The 23,179-nt window shown below is 44.0% G+C and overlaps 1 protein-coding gene across 1 annotated transcript; it reads left to right on the forward strand.

The window, feature by feature from the left end:
• Positions 1-280: 280 nt before the first annotated feature.
• Positions 281-22,720, forward strand: HHLA1 (HERV-H LTR-associating 1). The gene is made up of 16 exons (XM_043879212.1): positions 281-359; positions 1,506-1,565; positions 2,817-2,876; positions 4,156-4,236; positions 4,734-4,817; positions 5,194-5,277; positions 8,521-8,604; positions 8,812-8,868; positions 8,974-9,066; positions 11,964-12,227; positions 14,097-14,333; positions 15,481-15,549; positions 15,881-15,955; positions 19,055-19,211; positions 21,415-21,497; positions 22,677-22,720. Exons 1-16 carry the CDS (start codon positions 281-283, stop codon positions 22,718-22,720), a joined length of 1,611 nt encoding a protein of 536 aa, XP_043735147.1.
• Positions 22,721-23,179: the final 459 nt, after the last annotated feature.

Consider the following 23,179-nt stretch of genomic DNA (forward strand, 5'->3'; position numbering starts at 1 on the left):
CCACCTATGTGCAGCAAGTATAGACTATAAACAAGAAATGAACTTTTGTGGTTGATTTCAGCCAGTGAGGTTGTGGAGTTAATGTGTTACCTCTGCATAACCTCACCTATCAGAACCACAAGTGCCTTTTATAGATTGTTGTTTCTAATGATGCCCCATGCGGTGTTCTCAATATTACTTCCCTGGTGGATATTCTGCATCAACATGGTTAGTAATTCAGCTGATTTCCTCCAAAAGTGCTTGTGTTGCTTGCTTCCAGGTGGGCCAGAGTATGGCAAACATGCCAGGCTTCCTGCTTCCTGGTCCTCTGGTGAGGCTGTGCCTGGACCTCACATGTGCCCTGTCCCTTTTCAACTCAGGTGGGTCTGGTCAAAGTCCAAGTGTCTTGGTCTATAAACTCTGTTTAGATATTCATTGTTCTTTAGAGAACTGTAGCATCCAGTGTTTCAGCCCAGAATCTTAAATGATCAAATTAATTAAAATGGCAGTAGTAAATTCCCCATTTCTGATTTTGTCCCTCGTCCCATTTATTCTGTTGCACTCGAGTCCCATTCATGCAACAGAATGCTCTTCCCCTCCACAGTGACCATCCTTGTCCAAAGTATCACCTTCCCTTTGCTGGACCACCAGGAGAGCTTCCAAAACCAGCTCCCTGCTTCTTCTCTTTCTCTGGTCTCTCCATGTTCCATTCTCCACTCACCAGCCTAAGGCATTCTCTTGGACATTTCATTACGCCACTTCCCCAGTTCCTCCTTCATTTCTTTCTCCTCCTCCCAAAAAGTAATCAATGACTTTCTACTGCTTCTCTTTGGGTAGCATCCTAAGTCCTTCCACACTCTACGTGATCCAGTCCACTTCCCCAGCTCCAGTTCCTACAATCCCTTGTCTCCATCCTTTCTGCTGTCTCATGTTGGCCTTCTTCCAGTCTGTAAAATAATACTCACGCCCATCTCAGACCCTGGGCTCAGGCTGTCATCTATACACTTAATACCCTCCGAGCCAGCTTTGTCTCTGCTCAAATATTCTCATCTTTCAGATTTCAGTGGATAATCATCTCCCAGGGATGGCTTTCAGATCACTGAGATTAGATCAGGCTCCCTGTTCCATGCACTCCAAATGCCCTTCAACATAACTAACGTTGTTTGAAATAATGTCCATGGGTCTTCATTTCTTTCATGTCTGCCCTCCCTACTAAACTCTAAGTTCCTTAAGGATGGACTCTGTATCTATCTGTTCTATCATACTCTCCCAGTATCTAATACACACAATGCCTATTAAAATCTAGATGCTTAATGGCGTGATTAACTATTAGAATTGCTATAGTTAATCCATAAATATTTAATGACTAAATTAGTGAATGAATGAGCCAGGTACATGTTGGATATTAAGCAAATCCACATTGTAATTTTATCATCTTTAAAAGGCTTATTTTGGATTAAATTTTCTCTGACATTATGTCTGTGTTATAATTTCTCTGAAACCTTTTTTTTTTTTTTTAACTTTAGTGTCTTCCTTTAGAGGAGAAGCTGAGAAGGAAAATGTCATGATTTTCCTACCTACAACAGGTAAATGGGCAGGTGGTCCTTCCTAGGGCAAATACAGCATGATGCTGCTCCTACAAGGGATCTAAAATCATCAGACTTTAAGAAGCAGAGATGAGAAAGGTGGTTGACAGAATCTGGGGCGGGGAGGGGAGATGGAAATAGGGTGACTGGCCAGATGTGGGATTTAGGCACATCACTTAACATTTCTGGACTTCAATTCCTCCTCCTTCAAAGGGAATGATGGATAAGATGACTTTTAAGGATGTTACAAATTTCTGGGGCTGTGCTTCCACGATACCACTTTACTCATGAAAACTTTTATTCCAGCATTTGGAAATAAACAAGTAAAGAAGGAAAAGGATGGGACTTGGCTTGGTGCAACAGGTAACTAGACCAGTCCTAAAGCCTGACTCACGCTGTAACACGATGACCCATTTTCCAGTCTCTCTGTGCCTTGGTTTTTCCATCTATAAAATGGGTACAAAGCACCTGTCCATTGGAATGTGACAGGAAAAGTCATCATTGCAACAATGGTAGTAAATGATGCAGCATGATTAAGAGGCATCTAATCCAAAACAGCTGACCTTTCAGGTCTAGGCTTTGCAGGGATGTCTCCTCCATCCTCTAGAACACCTAGAGGTGTTCCCAGCATCTTGATATTCCCTGTTTGACTCTCCTCACGTGGGATGACACGTGCGTGTCTCTTCTCCATCTAAACCACAGACAACAGGCTCTGCAGACATGGAGACAGGGTCCTTTCCCATTGACTTACTGATACCAAACACCTAACGTACTGCTTGGCCCTAGGTGAATATTTATTGAAAGAATAAGGAATGAATGAACGCCTTTGGTATTTCAAGATTTCCTTTGACATTCTCTTCTTTGGCAGCATGAAATTTGCTGAGTGGGCAAGTGACTCCCTCTTCTGGAAGTATGTTCTGACTCTTTATTACCAGGGCTCAGTAGAGCAAATTTAAGCAAGTTTCTTCTGCTCTCTGAGCCTCGGTTTCCCAACCTGGTAAAGAGAAGGGGTGGATTAGATGCCCTGCATGGGAATCAGCTTGTCTATTGATTAAAATGTGCATTTCTAGAGAACGTCCAGTTCAAGGAGACTAGAACCCCAGGGCTGGGGGAGGTATTGCCGTGCATCCAGCAATGCTGACCTTCATGAAGTCAGAGGGCAGTTGTAGTATAGACCTCCGAGGCCTCTCCAGCAGCATGGGGTTGGGGTTGAAGGCTCCATTTTTCTCCTGAAGGCTTTTCTCTTCCCAGCGTCCGGCCTCAGAGAAGAAGACAGGAGAGAAAAGGAGATCGCTTTTCTTGACACTACAGGTGAGTACCACACTCACACACACCCCTCAGTGCTCCATGGGGGCCTGGACCACTGAGATCACTTCTCCTACCACTGGACCTCCCCATTCCCAACCCCCAACACCAGGGATTCCCTGGTGGCTCAGACGGTAAAGAATCCGCCTGCAATGCAGGAGACCCAGGTTCAGTCCCTGGGTTGGGAAGATCCACTGGAGAGGGAAATGGCATTGTGCTCCAGTATACTGGCCTGGAGAATTCCGTGGACAGAGGAGCCAGGTGGGCTACAGTCCATGGGGTTGCAAAGAGTCAGAGACGATTCTAGTGAGCAACTAACACTTTCACTTTCACTTCCCAATCCCCACAGCAGGGCTGCAACTTCTCTCCAGTCCTCAGATCGCTTTAGCACAATTATTTGAACATTAAGTAAGAGTTGAAAAAGACACTGTTTGCAAAAACATAAAAAGCAGCATTGAACACTGTTTCTACCTTGTCACATCTCTCCACCTGGCTGCACGTTACTAACATATGGGCAACTGGTGGATGGATGGATGAATGGATTTAGGTACTGATGTCCACGCTGTGTACAGTGCAAAGTTGCTTTCAGTCATGTCCGACTCTTTGTGACCCTATGGACAGTAGCCCGCCAGGTTCCTCTGTTAATGGGACTCTCCTGGCAAGAATACTGGAGTGGGTTGCCTTTGCCTTCTCCAGGGGATCTTCCCATCCTAGGGATCGAACCCAGGTTTCTTAGTCTCCTGTATTGGCAGGCAGATTCTTTACCACTAGCGCCACCTGGGAAGCCACTGATGTCTGGACACTATTAAGTCTGAATTTCTGAGGATGGAATTCAAGCATCAGAATTCTGGAATTGAAAACAAAGTCTTTCTGGCGAGGCAAACGGTCAGCCAGGATCTGAGCCTCTCTGTTAGACAATGTCATTATTTGTATTATATAGAACTTTGAGAACTCCTGGAATTTCCTGGAGCTGATACATTACATACAAGCATCCCCTGCCAATCTCTACTCTTTCCACTTGCAGAGGTACACTATTCCCTAAAATAAGTGTTCCTTGTGTTTCACCCAAACTTCTCCTTTCTACTCTTGCTTGTCACTATGTATGTCATTAGCTGTCACCTCCTGAGGACAGGAACTGCCTTTTACCTTTCAAATCCTTGTGCCCAACACAGAGTGTGAGTTCATGTCCAAACAGGAGGCGCATCTGCCTGAATGCTGGAAATGAGGAACTTTTTCTGTTGCCAAGAAAGGCCTGCTGGTGACATTATCTTTGAATCTCTTTCAGAACTGCCTGCAAGGTCGGTCGATCTGTCTGCACTTAACCTCACAGAGCTGGTGAATGGGATGCTGAATAGAGCTTTAAAAGGTAACCATTTTTTTTCTTTTTAAAGCACAATCCAGGTTCATTTTTGTCTTGTTCCTGCTTTACTTCTGGACTCTCCATGACCCGGGCAAGACCCACCCTGTTTCTGCGTATCTCAACTCCCTTGTGTTCTGAGTGGAGGATGTGTGTCCTACTTAACTCATGATGAGATTGAAGCCATCCAAATGAAGTAGGAGGCCTGCCAGCATTTTGAGAGCAAGATGAGTTCCAAACACAGCACCCGTGTAGTCATCTCTAATCATAGCTATACTGTGAGAGAATTGCCAGTTTAAAGATCCATCAAGAAATATAGTCAAGGGACATGTATTTTTGCATTTGGAGGTTTGCTTTGCTTTGATTTTTATTATTTTCCATGTTTATCATTTTATTTTTATTTGTTCATTGTGTTATTAACCTCTATGATTGGTTTAGTAATTTCTACTACTGTTCAATATTGTTGGTGGGCATTTGCTCTTTCTTTATCTCGGTATCTTTCGCAGATAGCAAGAACTTCTTCTCCTTGTTGAGTGTCACTTCCTACAGTTCATTTGCCTTCCACAAGTTTTCTGTGGCCATTTATAACAGTAAGTACTGCCAGCTCTTCTTTTATTTTTAATTTATTTTATTGAAGTATAATTGATTTACAGTGTTGTGTTAATTTCTGCTATATAGCTAAATGATTCAGAGATATATGCATATGTGTATATATACATTCTTTTTCATATTCTTTTCCAATTATAATTTATCACAGGATATTGAATATAGTTCCTTGTGCTGTACAGTAAGATCTTGTTGTTTATCCATTCCATATTAATGGTTTGCATCTGCCAATCCCAAGTCCCGATTCATCCTTCCCTTCTGCCCTCCCCAAACTCTCTCTGGTGGTGAGAGTGGTAAGTGATGGACAGACAGGGCCAGGCTATGGGTCAGGGCTGCTGTGTACTGCGTGTCTCTTCACAGTTTCCAACCTGAAGACTGTGGATCCAGCCAACTTCCCCACGCGGTACTGCTACTGCTTAAACAATCGAACCAACGATTTGTCAGGTTGGTACAACTCACCATGAGGCTTGCAACTGATTTTGCTTGTGCCCTTTTAGATAAGGAGAATTTTTTTTTCTCCTCAGACTAAAATAAGAAAATGCAATGATATCTATTATGCTTAAATACGTGCACATTCATTATCCCAGAAATTTCTTTTCTTGGTTTTCTACCAAGAAATAGTTCTATCTGTGCAGAGGGGCAAGAACAAATGTATCATTGTTTAAGAGCAAAATCTGAGAATGATCTAAACACCCATCATCAGGAAAATGGTGGAATAGTCTGCTGTGTAATTAGATCTTGGAAAGCAGCCATAGACAGTACATAAATATGTACATGTGACCAGATTTGGTCTGTGTATGGAAATATTTTCATGACATTTTCAATTAGAAGAAGGAACTTGCAAAATAAATAACTTGAGTAAAATAGCACTGATGAAAAAATATATGCCTATCTGAACACCGGGTGGGTGATTACCTCCAAAAAGAAGATTAGAGTCTGGGTATGAAATAGAAGAGTGTTGATTAAGGGAACCTGATATTGTCTGATTTTTTTTTTTTTCAAAGACAGTATATTCATGTATCTGCCATGTTTTCTATGATGTTTTATAATCTTATTTAAACTAATCAGCAGGTCTTAAAAAACATTCCATTCCAATGAATATAAATATGCATTATCCTTCATATGAATTCATAATGTTCATTGAAAAAATATACTGTAATTTATTTAATTTATCTCCTCCTGATGTGAACCTTTTTTTTGCCGTTCTCAACAGTGCTGTGATGAGTACCTGAGTACTATCACTTGGACTATTTGTCCAATTACCCCTATAGGATAAAGTCTTCAAGATAGAATTGTTGTCTGACAGGAAGGGGGACTTGTGATGGTTCACATCACTAAACATTCCTCTAGAAATCTTGCATAAGTTTACACTCTTACCAATAGTGTTTGAAAGTGTGAGCTTTTCCTCACCCTGGTCAACACTGAGTACTGAGACGTTCGTAAGTCATTACCAATTAGATAGACAGAAAGGAACTTTCCTCTACTTCCTATTATATATGAAAGTAGTTGAAATCATTCATCTACGTGTTGTTAATCAATTAGATAATGCACATTTTCACCAAAACAAAGAATGTCTTCAAGGCAGTGATAACTGATTTTCTTCCAAGCTGAGGACCCGACTTGGGAGCAGCTCTAAAGGGAGAGTTAACAAATACATTGAGTAAGCAATGTGTATGAGCAGTGGTAGAAATCTTCAGAACTGGGGCTTTAGCACAAGGCAGCCCTCAGCTCGAATTCAAGCCCTGCCACATACTCTAAGACCTTGGGAAATTTCCTCATCTCTCTGAAGCTTGCACAGAACTTGAACTCCATCCTTGGTGTCTGGGCTCCAAAGCCATGCTCATAGCTTCTATGTGATATTAATGTTGTTGTTCAGTCACCAAGTGGTGTCTGACTCTCATGACCCAACGGACTGTAGCATGCCGGGCTTCCCTGTCTTTCACCATCTCCTGGAATTTGCCCAAGTTCATGTCCATTGGTGATGCCAACCAACCTTCTCATTCTCTATTGCCCTCTTCTCCTTCTGCCTTCAATCTTCGCCAGCATCAGGGGCTTTTCCAATGAGTCAGCTGTTTGCATCAGGTGGCCAAAGTATCAGAGCTTTTCAGCATCAGTCCTTCCAAAGAGTACTCAGGTCGATTTCCTTTAAGATTGACTGGTTTGAGCTCCTTGCTTTCCAAGGGACTCTTGTTATGTGATGTATGTGATATTAATAGTGGACTGCAATTATGGATTGCAGTTTCTTGGTCTGTTTATGAGTCCGTCTCTCCCACTAATCTCAGCTCCTGATGGGCAGAGATGGGGTCTTACACAGTCCTCCAGTGCCTCAGTGATGTCTGCCATATGGTAGACACTCAATGAATGTTTGTTAGATGAATGAATTAATAACAATGGAGACTTGAGAAATAGAAAGAAAATAGATGGCATGAGAAATAAAATACTTCCGCTCTTCAGTTTTTACATTTACCAGTGTGACTAGGGACAGACTGGTCTAAACAGACATAAAGAAGGATGCCTACCTTCTTCAGGGCCAAGTGTCCATACTGTGTAGATGCACCACCACAACACGCTCCAGGACTAACCGTGAACCCATGCGGGTGTGGTAATGACATGGCACCGAGACTCCAGCTCAGATGGGGTAGCGCCCACCTCCCGTTGGCCTCACATGCTATATACATTTCACCAGTTGTCACATTACCTTTTCATACCTCTCTGAGCTCCATATTTTCAATGCTCTGGGTTCTATATTTTCAACTCAGCTTGCCTCCAACCCCAGCTCATTACCCTATTACTGAAAACAATCATTTATACAAGGCATGATGGGAAACTATCCACGGGACCTCAGAAGTTTCTTTAAAAATTCACTGTTTGGGGCTCCTAGAATAAATACTCCTTGTTGTAGAAGCAAAACCTTGCTGGGTCCTGGAAAACGATAAATGGACAGCAGAGGAGGAGGCAGCTGTGTGCGTAGGAAGTGTATTAGGAACTTTAATTGGTCAGTGGCTCCTGCCATGTTAAGACTTGTTCAGAATGCACTCAGAGAGAGAAGATTTCATAGCTTGAAATGTGGTAAGATTGTCTCAGGCTCCTCCCATCAGACTTCTTAACATGGAGGGCAGAAGAGCTTCCTTGTTCTATTTTGTGTAGAGTTCTTGTCTCCTTTGGTAGTCTGTCATTTATAATCCACCACTAGATTTGATACCATTTTGAAAATCCGAAGTTACTTAAAATTTACACCCCATGTCTGCAGAACTGCTTCCTATCCAGTGAGTTTGGTGTTCTAAATCAATGAGATGAAATAGTGAGGTGTAAGGGAAACAAATCAGAAAAATTACTGATTTTTTTATTACTCAATACTCCGGTCTTACACAGCTCTTTGGTACTGGCAGAGAAGGGTTTGGGTGGTGGGGGGCAGGGGGAACAGGGGTGTGGTGCAGACATGGAGGGAAATGGGAGAAGAAACGAGACTATAGTGGTAGATCCAAAGGTTTTCTGCCTGCCTAAAATTAAGACTTAAAAAGAAACTGGTAATACTAAAAATGGTTGTTAGTTTCCCTCAATACACTGAACTAAATTAAACTTGTTAAATTTACTTTGAAAAATCCACATACAATCTACTTTTCCCCTCACGGCTCTGAAACTTAAACCAAGTTTCAGAAATGTAACCTCCCTCAATCTGTCTTACAGATTTCACTGCCCTCCTGGTGGACATCATTGGAAATTCTAGCAGCTACCTCACAGAGATTTTTAAGTCAACTTCCATCCTGTCAGGTGTGCTCATCTTGAAAATGCTTGGCAAATATTGAGATTTGGCACTCACCATGGAATATGAAAAAGCAGGGCCCCTCAATAAGGAGTTAGCCTTATTTTCCTATAACAACTGGAGCTAGAAATTTCCAACTTAATTTTCATTTCAACCAAGACTTAACAGCTTGAGACCCATTGCTAAGTCCCGCTGTGTCCTGGTCTGTCTTGCAGTGAGTCAAACGAACGAATCCGACTGCATCTTCATCTGTGTGATGACAGGAAAGTCAGGTGAGCCATCAGTCATTCTTTGACCAGCTCTCTGAGCTGAGAATTACACACAAACTCTCCAACAGGTAAGCCCAAGATTTGACCCTGTTGGTGTGGTTTCTGCAGGACGGAATCTTTCTGACTTCTGGGAGCTGGCGGAAAAGTCCCCTGTTATCAATTACACATTTACTAGCAACATATCTGGTGTTCTGGGTGAGTGCAACCCTTATAAATAAACTCCTACAATAGAGTCTCCAGACCAGGGTCCCAGCTAGCAAGCTGAAGACTGAACGCTACCCTCACTTCATTTAGCTGTATAGTGTTAAAACCAGAGGATTTTGTCATTCAAATTTTTTTGGATTTCTTGATTTTTTTTTTTTTGCAAAGAGCTGACAGCCCTGGATCCGCCCTCTCACCCCTGGCGACAAGCAAATGGAGTTGAGCTGCCACCCTTCCCCTGTTAGGAGAGACCCCTTCTCCTCTTTTCCATCGCTCTCACGTCTCCTTGTGGCCTTGCACTTCTTTTCTCATATAAATGACCTGACTTTTGTAGGTATTTGAATTTGTGACCCTATTATAAACATTGCCAATCTGTAATACCCAGACGCCATCCAACCATCTTCTGCCCCTCCATACTCACACCTACCCATCTTCCTGCATCTTCTCTGGCACCAGGTGGCATTTTGGGTCACCTTAAAGCTTTCTCTTCTACACTTAGCTGTCATTTCTAGCAGAATAAAGTTTCTGCAATGTGGCTGATCTTCCAAGACCATTTGCGACTACTGTGATGGTCTTAGTTCAAGTTCTCATCATCTACCTTTACTACAGCAGCCTCTGAACCAGTCTCCTTTGACCCAGTCTCTTATTTCTCTGAAATGTCTATCCATTCCCAAAAGAGTGACAATATGATCGGGTTATATCTTTTTACTGCTCAGAACTCCTAGTTCAGCAGCAGAGGGTCCTAAGTCCTTAGCAAGGAGTATACATTTCTCTATCATCAAGCCCACACTCATCTACTCTCTTTACATAAATCTCTTGCTAAAACTCTATTGAAACCCCTGCTTCTTCTTGCAGATGGCATACGTCTCCACACTTTTGGGATTTTGCTGTTATCCCGGAATGGAACTTCCCTACTTTTCCATATTTCAGAATCCAATTTGTTTGTCAATTGTTAACTCAGCTACTGACTCCTCTTTCCAACAAAATCACCTAACCAAAATTAGTCTTCTGTCCTCTGTAATCCTACAGCACTCATTTGGACTCTCTGTTACTCCAGGTTGAATCACAGATGACTTTATCTGTGTGCCTCCTCAAGGAATCACTTGAAGGCAGAGGCTGAGCCTCCTTTAGCTCCACGGTCTGCCTTCATCTTGATGCCTCGCACTGTTCTTTGTGCACAGTAGGTTCTTCATCAGTGTTCCTTGGAGTGAAATGAAGTTTGCAATCAACTCCAATTCCACTTCACAAGGCTGCCTTGATTGGTATTTATTGTAGATAGGGTGTGAGGGTGTGCTAAGTTGCTTCTGTCATGTCCAACTCTTTTATGACCCCATGCACTATAGCCCACCAGGCTCCTCTGTCCCTGGGATTCTCCAGGCAAGAATACTTGAGTGGGTTGCCATGCCCTCCTCCAGGGGCTCTTCCTGATTCAGGGATCAAACCCCATGTCTCTTATGTCTCCTGCATTAGCAGGCGGGTTCTCTACCACTAGTGCAACCTGGGAAGCCCCTTATTGAAAGGCATCTCTTAGCTATGGAAGTTATCAACTTGTGCTTAATAAAGAGATGCAATGGGCCATTGGTGGGTTCCTTTCAATTCTGAGGACAAATCTGAGGGTTAAGCCAATCTCACTTCTTCAGAGAGTCCTTCCAGGATTTTCCACTCCCAGTCTCAATTAAGTCTCCCCTTTTGTGCTCTTTCTGTAAAATTTTCCAAACAACAGCTGCTTGGGAAGAGAGAAAGTGTGGACATGTTGACCCAAGGTTGATGTGCTTGACGGCAGTCACCTGTCTGAGTGATGGTTTGATTGGCAGGCACTCAGCCCCATGTCCCTTCATCTGGGAGCAAGAAGCAGGCTTCTGGTGCATGTGGGGGTGATGCTGAGTCCAGAAGTAAGGCAAGAGAGAAGAAACGAGGCTGCAGGGCTGCCTTCTGAAATTGCACTGCTTGTGCCCAACACATAGTTACCTGTCAAACAGGCAACTAGGGGTGAAACCCACCTGTCTGCAGGTCAGCCTTTGTCTCTCCAGAGGATTGGACCTTATGGGCTACTGGGAGCCTGTCCTAGTCTGACATGGGGCCCCATGCCCTAAGCCACCCTTCCCCCGAGGTAGGCTTAGTGAACACTTGAGTCTCTTCCTCCTTCTCTTCACGGAGCATCCAAGGGCACTGGGGGGATCTTCCTCTGAATGAAGCCTTCCTGCTGTCTTTGTAGGGGGCTTCCCAGGTGGCTCAGTGAGTGAAGAATCCACCTGCCAATGCAGGAGATGCAGGTTTGATCTCTGGGTTGGGAAGATCCCCTGGAGGAGAGTATGGCAACCTACTCCAGTATTCTTGCCTGGAAAATCCCATGGACAGAAGAACCTGGGGGGCTACAGTCTATGGGGTCACAAAGAATCGGACACGACTGAACTGGCATGCACACACATGCTGTCTTTGCGGGAACCTAGCTTTCAAGTGGTTTCTGCCTGAGAACCCCTAGTTCCCAGGTTTCACCTCTGGCCCCTAGTCATACCCCCAGGGCACTTGAGCAAACCTAAGCACTCTTCCAGGGATCAGAGCCATGGAGGGGCAAAGGGCTGCGAGGTGGGCGAGGACACTGCGGGAGTCAGGTTCTGTTCAGGAGACACGTCACGCATCTGATGCTTTCGGTCTGACGGCTTGGCATTCTCTGCACGGGGCTTTTTCCTGCAGTGTTTTCAGAGCTTGATGTTTCAGCTTAGTTTCAGCTCATTCAAGGGGAAACCTCCTCTTGGTGATGTCAGGTACTGTTCCGAGTGATTTTGAACCTCTGTATGCTGTATATTTGCCGTCCAATGATCTTCCAGTGTCAACAATTCTGTGTCCAAAATATTAGCATAGTAAAGCTGCTGTTGACTGTCTCCTTAAATGTGCAGCTACCAGGGCGTCGGCCCTGACTTCACAGCTCACACCCACAAGCCAGCAAACACTACCTAGGACAAGCCCCCTACGTGGACCCCAGAGGCCTGGAGTCTCCACTCTGGGAACCTCTTCTGGGACAGACACAACGCCTCCTTCAGAGGAAGAGCAGACCTTGAACACAGACACGCTTCCTGAGCTTCGCAGCAGAGCCACAACCAAGGCCATGGCCAGAACCACGGCCACCCTGGACACGGCCTCTCCCACCCTCCCAGCCTCCGGTAAGATTTCTCACTCTTTCCTCTCCTGTCTTGTTTGCCCCCCCACCCCAGTTCCCTCTGGGCTCAGATAAATAAGTGAAATGCTTCCTTTATCCCTTCTCCACCAACCCCTTTCTTCAGCATCCCCTAAATAAGAGATGTGAACCAGTCTGGATCTAATACATATAAGCAAAGGTGACAAATATCACTGGTATAATGTCTTTCTAATGTTTATTTTTATAACATTTTTATTTTGAAATAGTTCAACATTCACAGTTGCAAAAATAGTACAGAAGCTTCCTGGTGCACTTCATGCAAGCATCCCCCAATAATAATATCTTACATAATTGTATTATATTGTAACATCAGGTATTTTTATTTCAGCAAAGCAGTTGGGAATATCTCTCCTGAAATTCACACACTAATGAAATGAAATGAACTCAATATTTTATGGCAGGCAGGGTTAGGTTAATGTGTAGCTGGCTGGATAATGATGCCAAGAATATGTTAATGACTTGATATCAGTGTAAAAAGCTGCTGCCAATGACCTGCTGAGAAGTTTCTTCCTTTCCTATCATGTTTGTGGACACTGATCAATGGTATTACCACTAAAAATGTAAAAGGCATGCTAATCTTATTTGGAATAAGATACAACTGAAATAACTCTTTCGTTAAAAGACAGTTATGTCTCAATGAGCTCCAACAATGGACCAGAGTCACCAGAATTCATTCATTCATTTACTTGTCAATGCGTGTATTTAATATCAGACCCCAGGCTAGCTGTTAAAAAAAACCCCACAGCTCTATCAATGTTCTCTTTCCTTCCTGAGCTCTCAGACCTGGGAGAGAGGCATAGGCAAGCAAACTGATTAGTTGTTATTCAGCTTACAAAGGGCTATTATTCTAGAGAACCCAGAGAGAGGCTCCCCTGAGAAGGATGAGAATTGATAAAAGTCAGGCAGGCAGGGAAACAAAAATGAGGAAAAGGAATCAGCTTCACCAACTAGAAAAGCTTGTAGTAATATATCTGCACCTAGACAGTTATACAAAAGAAGAAAACTTTCTGGTATAACATGAAAAAAGATGTGATTGCAGGTGGCAAGGGAAATCATAAAATACCTAGCTATCACCCTAACAGGGAAAGTGCTTAGTCTTATGTAAGAAAAACTACCTAAAACTTTAACAAGAGTAATAAAAGCATGTTTAAATAAAGTGATATATCATGTTCTGGGTGAGAAATCTGAACATTTTTAAAATGGCAACTGTTCCCAACTTAACTTTTGTGTTAAAATCCTCCCAGGAGTTTAGTTTTGTAAAAACTTGAAAAAAAATTTTTTTTTGATTCCTACCATGGGAATGAGCAAGTGAAAACCATCTGACGATTTTTGTTTAAAAGATCAGCAAGAAAAGACTTCTCTTAATGACTCTTCTGTGATATTGTCAGGCTGGTGTCATCATCACCATCACCTCCATTTTAATGGTAAAGCTAAAAAGAGTTTGGTGACTTGCCCCAAAGTTCACAGCACAGAGGAGTTGGGGGCAGAATTTACATCTCCAGGTCTCCTCACCTTAAATCTTGTAACCGTTCCACTATGCCACATAATTAGAAATGTATTTCTTAAATTTCACAGGGTCCATCATCCCCCAAACACACACTCTAGCTGACTGTTTAGTGGCCTAGGAATCTGGAGAATTTTTTTCTTAATTGGTAGTTAGGAAAACTACGTTTAGTTTGGTCCCCTTATTCCAGTTCAGGATAGAGCTGAAATCCCTGGATTATCTATATTATGTGTGCACATTGTATGTACCCTTTGATTATATGTCAGTGTCTTGTCAATTTTACATCTGAATCAAGGCAATCAAGCATGTACATGCCCTATTATTGTGCAGCTACTAGGAAGGTGGCCAGAACTCCATGGGTGACGGCCCACAGACAGGCACAGGCTTCCACTCTACCCACGCCCTGGGCTCAGGTCACCAGTGTGAAAACTTCTGGAGGGCCTCCCTGGGAGACCCCTCCCTCCTTGCCTACATCTCCTAAGGCCGAGGAGACTGTGAACACAAGGAGCCTTTCCCAGCCTCCTACCGGGACAGTTGGCACCCCATCCCAGACCAGCCCAACCTCAGGTAAGAGAGAATGCTCACTCCTACCTCCACTGTTGTTGTTTAGTTGCTGAGTCATGTCTGACTCTTTTGTGACCCCATAGACCATAGCTCGCTAGTCTCTGTCAAACTCCTCTGTCCACCTGTCCATGGGATTTCCCAGGCAAGAATACTGGAGTGGGTTGCCATTTCTTTCTCCAGGGGATCTTCTCAACCCAGGGATCAAACCTGCATCTCCTTTATTGGCAGGTGGATTCTTTACCACTGAGCCACCAGGGAAGCCCCTTACCTCTATTAATTACATATAAATGTAATGATATGTACATTAAAATGTAGTCACAATATGTGGATGGCCTGAGCTCTGAAAATTTGTTGTCTGATTCCAATTATGTGTTTGTTTATGTATTTATGTGTGTATGTGTGTGTGTGTAATAAATATACACAGAAAACAAAAAATATACCAAAATAAGTCTGAAAAGAAATCCACAACACGTTAACCTTGACTGTATCTGGGAAGCAGAGAGGATTTTGATTTTTCATCACTGCAGTGTCATGAATTTTCCATAATTTCTACTCCTGTAACCAGACAAAAGTGGTTTCTGTGCTTTGTAAAATTCTGTTTATTTATCTTTGGCTGTACTGGATCCTTGCTGCTGCTTGGGCTTTTCTCTAGTTGCATGCAGTAAGCAGGTTCATTGCAGTGGCTTCTCTTTCGTGGAGCACAGGCTCTAGGGTGTGCTCAGGCCTCAGTAGTTGCAGCTCCCGGGCTCCAGAGCTCAGGATGAGTAGTTTTGGCTCATGGGCTTGGTTGCTCTTGGCATGTGGGATCTTCCAGGATCAGGGATTGAATTCATGTCTCCTGCATTGGCAGGCAGGTTCTTTACCACTGAGCCACCAGGGAAGCCTGGTTTGTGTGTTTTTAAAATGATTTCCTCTGATCCCTGTAGCCAGAGGCCCTTCTTCTAGGCTACTGTGTTCAGTGGATTGTAGCATTCTTCACTGCTGTGCTATTTCTATTTCTTCACTGATTTCTGCATCCTCAGCCTCCTACCAGGTACCTGACTTGATAGGCAGCCGGGGATGAGCAGGGCAGGGCGGGTGGCAGGGCACCACTTCTGCTCACACAACTTAGGAAGACATTCAAGCTCACCTCTGTCTCCTCTCATCCCAGGTCCATCCACCCCTGGCACACAGACTCCAAGTCCTACCAAGGCTCCAGCCCCCAAATATCCACAGGCAGGTAAGAACATGGCCTTGCAAAGAGAAACGCTATACCCTGGGTGGGAAGCGTAGTTTAGGGGCAGTGGCATGAGGCGATGGGGGTGTCTGCAGGCAGAGCAAGCTTGCTATTGTACTTTACTGATTCTAGCAGGAAGAGAGGCAGGAGAACTAAGTCTTGCTGTGCTGTGCTATTAAATCACCCTGTAATCTTGCATAAATAACTTCCTCTTTCTTGACTACAATTTCTCTATAGATTTGAGAGTTCTTTAAGATGCCATGATTCTCTGGTTGTATGTATAACCCAAGACCATTTCATTTTGACCTTTGTGAGGCCATTGTCACCTATGCAGGTGACCTCCCAGCCATGTGGCCCTTTATACCTGGAGAAGAGTCAGCCTTGATCCCAGGAACCCACCAATTTTCAAGTACGTACCAGCGCCCTGTCGCTCCTATAGCTTTTGTTTGTTTTGGATGAAGTTGTGTAGTGTAATAAAAAGAGGTTTGTTTGATGAATTCAGCTTTAGACTGCTGGGATTAAATCCTAGCTCTGCTATTTACTGGTGAGGCACCCTGCACTCAAATTCCAGAATTCAGTTTCCTCTGCTGTAAAACAAGAGTGATAATAATTGTTGTGGGCACTAAAAATGTCTTTCCTCTGCAGGGTTTTGTATTGAGTAAGGTAATGTGTGTGGAAGTGATTTGGAACTGGAGAGCACCATATAACTTAATTCAAACAACTTTTATTGAATGAACGCTCATTGAGAAAGTGCTGTACGCTTTGCAAATGGAAGCCATTCTTACACTGAACATAATGTTAGCAGAAAGAGGGGAAGGAGAAAAGGATGACTCCAAATTTCAACCCCTGGGGCTTCCCTGACAGTCCACTGGTTAAGACTATGCTTTTCCAAAGCAAGGATGCAAGGGGTATGGGTTCGATCCCTGGTCAGGGAACTAAGATCCCACATGCTCCATGGTGCTGCCCCCCCCAAAAAAAGTTATATTACTATGATCATACAATATGTAACCATTAAGGCAATTATACTTCAGTTAAAAAGAAAGAAAGAAAGAACTGGGATAACTTTAACAATAAAAAGAAAAAAGAGGGACTTGCCTAGTTGTCCAGTGGCTAAGACTCCTTGTTCCCAATGCAGGTAGCTTGTGTTTGATCCTTGGTCAGGGAACTAGATCCCACATGCTGAAACTAAGGCCTGGTGCAACCAAGTAAATAAATAATTTGTTTAAAAAGACAGTTACAGTTACTTAAAGAAATTGACAATCATTATTATCAAATAAAACAACTCAAGGATTTTCATCTGAAAAAATAAAACAAAATGACCCTTAGAAGTTCTTCTGCAGCCCATGCAAACTAGAAAAACTTATATTGGTGTCATCAAGCCCTATTTTCTTTTTTTTAATTTTTAATGTTTTAATCTTATTTTTATTTCTTTTAAAACATGTTTTTTTTTAAATGTAGGCAATGCATACACATAGAATAAAACTTTTAAAATTTTTAATTGGAGTATAGTTGGTTTGCAATGTCATGTTAATCACTGCTACAAGGCAAAGTGGTTCAGTTACATACGTATATGCAATATATATATTTTGTAATATTCCTTTCCATTATGATTATCATAAGATATCAAATACAGTTGTCTATGCTATATAGTAGGTCCTTATTGTTTATCCATTTTATATATAAAAACTTACATCTGTCAAGCCCTTAAAAAAAAGAAAAATTTCTTTCTCCCAGCTGTTGAGTGCCATTAACTTCTGTTCTGTTTGAAAGGCCACCCCCGTAGGTACACTTTGTTCTTTTTTTTTTTTTTTTAACTTTGGAGTATAGCAGATTAACAATATTGTCACAGTTTCAGGTGAACCGTGAAGACTCAGCCGTACATACACATGTGTCCGTTCTCCCCTAAACTCCCCTCCCACCCAGGCTGCCTCACAACACCGGGCAGTTTTCTGTACTCTACAGTAGGACCTTGTTGTTGTGTACTCCATTCTTATGGAATTCAAGAGGAAAACCTGTTCTGACCTTGCATGTGGGTTTTCAGGACTCCTGACAGAGGTTCAGAACTTGGGGTTTCTGTGGTCTAAGCTGCATTTTCCCAACTTTTGAAGGTCTGGCTCTCTCCTCTGTTTCTCTGGAGCCAGTTTGCAGAAGATAGAAATGGATATAATGTGAGTCTTTCAAAGGTGGTTGAGTTCTCAGGTCCCTCTCACTCCTGGATGCCTTTCAAGATTAGTTTCCTGAATGTTCCCGCAACATCCAGTCACATGTCAACACGGCATTATTAAATTGCTGGACGCTGCATCGTCTCCTTTTTCATATCACCTAAGATCTGCCTTGGCCCTGCTCTAAACCTGCAGTGAATGGTGAATGGGCCTTTCAGACACAAAGATTTGATTATGCTACCGTAGGAAATTACAGCCCTTTTTTCTCCAGGTTCTAAAGAAACACATGAGAGGTGCAGATGGGGGCAGTGGTCGGACTGAATTTTAGAAAACATGTTGGCTGTACCTCTCTGGATCTATCCCTGGAGAAGGAAATGGCAACCCACTCCAGTATCCTTGCCTGGAGAATTCCAAGGACAGAGGAGCCTGGCAGACTACAGTCCATGGGGTCGCAAAGAGTCGGACGTGACTTAGTGACTAAACAATAACACTCTGGGTTTATATCTGTGTCTATTGTTGTTCTTTAGTCACTAAGTCATGTCCGACTCTTTTGCAACTGCATGGACTGTAGCCCACCAGGCTCCTCTGTCCATGGGATTTCCCAGGCAAGGTTACCGGAGTGGGTTGCCATTTCATTCTCTAGGTGATCTTTCCAAACCAGGGATTGAGCCCATGTCTCCTGAATTGGCAGGTGGATTCTTTACCACTGAGCCACCTAGAAAGCCCATCTCTACCCATATTATCTACCTCTATCTAGCTCTAGCTATCCATCATCCCATCCATCTAAAGAGGAATGTAAAGTTTCTCTAGGAATTTTCAGAGACCATCAGAGACCATCTCTGATTTCCTCCAGGAATTGGTCCTTCACCTTTCTTCCTCTCTCTCCAGGATCTCTCACAGCAACTTTGATAGTCATGGTGAAGCAAGGCCATGTTTACCTGTTGGTCCAGAGCTACCTGAGACCGTGGGCAAGACAATATTCACCCAGCACAGTCCCTAACAAAGGGAAGTGAAATGAAGTGAAAGTTGCTCAGTCGTGTCCGACTCTTTGCGACACCGTGGACTGTAGTCCGTGGAATTCTCCAGGCCAGAATAGTGGAGTGGGTAGCCTTTCCCTTCTCCAGGGGATCTCCCCAATCCAGGGATCAAACCCAGGCCTCCCACATTGCAGGCAGATTCTTTACCAGCTGAGCCACCAGGGAAACCCAAGAATACTGGAGTGGGTAACCTATCCCTTCTCCAGGGGATCTTTCCAACCCAGGAATCGAACTGGGGTCTCCTGCATTGCAGGGAAGATGCTTGCTAAATGCTTGTTGATGTGACTAGTCTGGGATTGCATCTTCCAGGGTGTCCTGAGCCGCTCCCTAAGGAGGGGGCTAGGACCGCTGCTCCCCTTGCACTGACAGTGCAGAAGCTCAACCCTTGTCTGATGGAGCTGTGCCGATTCTTCCAGCAATGCCTCTGCACAAGCCAGAAGAGAGAGCCTGGGATGGAGGCCAGGAGGTAACCTGAGCCACTCACTACTCTTTGCATCCAGTATTTACAGGCTTCTGACTCTGCTCGGCTTCTCTGCAGGCTCCTAGGCGGCCAGGTGTTAAGTAACTAATATACAGGTGACAGAGGTACCTTGAGGAATGCCCTCCCCAGTAGGTCTTCTGCTGCACTGTCACCTCCTTGAGAGCCAGGATGGAACCCCATTCATTTCTGGGTCCCCAGAGCCAAGGGGGGTGGCCATGCCACAGTGCAGTCAAGTGTTGTCAAGTTGACTTGCTGCATCTGCTGTTACAAATCTGCTGGAATTGTGTTGCATTGTGTTACATCTGCTGGAATAATTACAGAGGACTTTGAGTGGCCCTGAGCCCCAATGCCCTCAGTTCAGTTCAGTTCAGTCACTCAGTCATGTCTGACTCTGCAACCCCATGAACCACAGCACGCCAGGCCTCCCTGTCCATCACCAACTCCTGGAGTTTACTCAAACTCATGTCCATTGCATCAGTGATGCCATCCAACCATCTCATCTTCTGTCGTCCCCTTCTCCTCCCACCTTCAATCTTTCCCAGCATCAGGGTCTTTTCAAATGAGTCAGCCCTTCACATCAGGTGGCCAAAGTATTGGAGTTTCAGCTTCAACATCAGTCCTTCCAATGAATATTCAGAACTGATTTCCATTAGGATGGACTGGTTGGATCTCCTTGCTGTCCAAGGGACTCTCAAGAGTCTTCTCCAACACCACAGTTCAAAAACATCAATTCTTTGGTGCTCAGCTTTCTTTATAGTCCAACTCTCACATCCATACATGACCACTGGAAAAACCACAGCCTTGAGTAGACGGACCTTTGTTGACAAAGTAATGTCTCTGGTTTTTAATATGCTGTTTAGGTTGGTCATAACTTTCCTTCCAAGGAGTAAGCGTCTTTTAATTTCATGTCTGCAATCACTATCTGCAGTGATTTTGGAGCCTTAAAAAATAAAGTCAGCCACTGTTTCCACTGTTTCCCCATCTATTTCTCATGAAGTGATGGGACCAGATGCCATGATCTTAGTTTTCTGAATGTTGAGCTTTAAGCCAATGCCCTCAGCCTGGTATGATTTATTAGAAGAGAATAATTTTGTCTATTGTTTAGTCACTAAGTCGTGTCTGGCTCTTTTGCACCCCATAGACTATAGCTCACCAGGCTCTTCTGTCCAGGGATTTTCCTTCTCCAGGTAAATTGAAGGTGATAGAACCTGGGAAACCTTTACTGCCAAGCTCTACATGAGCAATAGGCTGCTCCCCAGAAGCTTCCCAGATGGCACTAGTGGTAAAGAGCCCCCCATCCCAGTTCAGGAGACATAAGAGATGCGAGTTCAACCCCTGGGTCAGGAAGATTCCCTGGAGGAGGGCATGACATCCCACTCCAGTGTTCTTGCCTGGAGAATCCCGTGGACAGAGGAGCCTGGTGGGCTACAGTCCATAGGGATGCAAAGAGTCAGACATGACTGCGGCGACTTAGCGGAGCACAGAAGGTCCTAGAATCACAGAATGACAGAGATGGAAGCGATTAGAGAATGTTCAGCCCAGCCTTCTTGTATATCAGGTGAAGGATTGACGAGGAAGCGGATTCCCAGAGTCCGGCATCGAGCCAGTGATACAACTTGCACAGAAAACGCTTCTTCCTAATGATATGTGTGACCTTTTCACTGAAGCCCTTTGAAGCAATCTCCACAGTCACCAGCCAAGAGCAGGATGTTTTCTTGCTAGGTATTGGCTGCATGGTTAACTCTAACAGCCCTGTACTCTGACCACCTCACATAAAAATAGATGAATATCACCACTGATTGATCTCTTAGGATAAATCTGGCACCGCTGGGGAACTTTGCAAACAGTATCTCCTGTCATCCGCAGGATACCCTATGAGTGAAGATTCTATTATTGTCTTTTGTTTATATATGAAAAAACTAAGGCTCGAAGAATTAAGTAATCAGCCTGAAGTCACATGTCCTGGCAAGTCCTGATGGTAGAACTAAGAATAAGTCTTTCTGACTCTAAAGTCTGAACTTTTTCCTATGAAGACTCATTCTCTACCTTTCCTCCCACAGCCTATAAGATGGAGAGAGAGAATTCTTTGTTGTGAATAATTAGCCATTATGACTTTCTTTTTTAGATGGTTCTCTTCTAATAGCCACAAAGGATAATAATTACTCTCAACTGTGATTTCAATCTTTAGGTATTGTCTTGACTACTATTCCTGGTTTCTGAAGAATGCAACATACATCTGTCAGAGGGTGAAAAGGGTGTTCCATTCACACAGTAAGTACACAACCAGACTATTTTACAAAAAATGTCTAGAACTCTGCTTAAGCACGGATCAGTAGGACGAGGTGTAACTCATCTAGCGATCATGAATCCTAGACAAAAAGACTAGAGTATTTCTGAGTTCCCTTTGCCTAACAATTTGGAAACAAAAAAAGTAGGAGTCAGCCCAGCAAAGCATTGTTTCTTTCTGTGTGATCTTGGGCAAGCTTGTTCCCCTCTCTGAGTCTCCCTGTAAGCTCTAAAGACAAAGACAAATGAAACAGGAGATAATCACCATGTAAGCACTCAAATACCTGAGCAGAACAAAGTGTGTACACATAATTCAAGAAAAAGAAGGCAGCCTGACCTGCTACAAGTGGGAGGTAGGGTACCTCTGTCCTTGTCCTCAGACATCCTCCGAGGCCAGACATCTTCGTTTTAATTTTCACTCCTGCTGACAAAAATTGTTGATGTAGTTTGTTCTCAAAAGCAACAGTTTGGCCATTTTATTGTTCCATCTTCCTGAACTGTCTGGCCAAGGAAATCTGGCTTTCTAAAAATCATGGAACCAAGTTGAACTCTGAAAAACTTTGAAATGTAACTCAAATACAAGCTGCGTGGTCATATGGCCGTGCATTATATTACAACAGTCAAACAAAAAGCAATGCAGTCCTCCAGTCCTTCCTTGTGGCATTTATGTAACTAATTAATTAATTTATATTTGGCTGTGCGGGGTCTTCATTGCTGTGCGGGCTCTTCCCTAGTTGCAGAGAACAGGGCTACTCTCTAGGTGCGCAGGCTTCTCATTGCGGTGGCTTCTCTTGTGGATCTCGGGCTCCAGGGCATGTGGGCTTCTGCAGTTGTGGTTCTGGGTTCTAAGAACACAGGCTCAATAGCTGCTGCTCACGGGCTTAGTTGCTCTGTGGCACATGGAATCCGCCCAGACCAGGGATCGAACCCGTGTCTCCTGCATTGCCAGGCGGATTCTTTACCACTGAGCCACCAGGGAAGCCTGGAAAGCAGAGTCTTGCCTACCGGACCACCAGGGAAGTCCTTGCACGAGCTCCTTCATTCTCTGACATTGACTCTGAGCGACACCCTGTCCAGTGCACTGCCGCACCCCTCTAGGAGGAGCCTGAGCCAGAATTTATTTCTCTGTAGCATTCCCTTCTCTCTCTTCTTTTTTTTTTCCAGCCTTAAAACAAAAGTGCCTTGAGAACATCTGCATGTCTGTTTGAGTCTTGAAAAAACAACAGGGCCTCACAACACCCTGGGCGACCTCTGTTCACCCAGGCCCCTGGCCCATGTTGGCGGCATTTGCAGAATTCACCCAGGCTCCAGCTCCAGATCATCAATTAATTGAATGTGGGTCTTTTTGGAAGCAGAATCGCTTTCTCTCCTGTGTCACGTATTGAAGGTAGAAGAGCACGTGTTAGAGCTCTCGTAGTCAGGGAAGTGATGCCAGCTTCCTCGCCCGCCCTAGTAGCCGTGCTCAAGGAGCTCCCACGATGGCTGAGACTGAGGGGATGGCATGCAGGCTGTGACGCCAGCATGAACAAACCAGCCCAGGCACTGAGGCTCTCGGTACCCAGAGTGACTTAAACTTGGGCCTTCAGGAAGACGACACAAGCATAGATGAGGAAGACTGAACCCATCCTCTGGAGAGAGTCACATATGATTTCTCTGTGCTGTTTATC

This window comes from Cervus elaphus, chromosome 21 (genome assembly GCF_910594005.1).
Source record: "Cervus elaphus chromosome 21, mCerEla1.1, whole genome shotgun sequence".
NCBI lineage: Eukaryota > Metazoa > Chordata > Mammalia > Artiodactyla > Cervidae > Cervus > Cervus elaphus.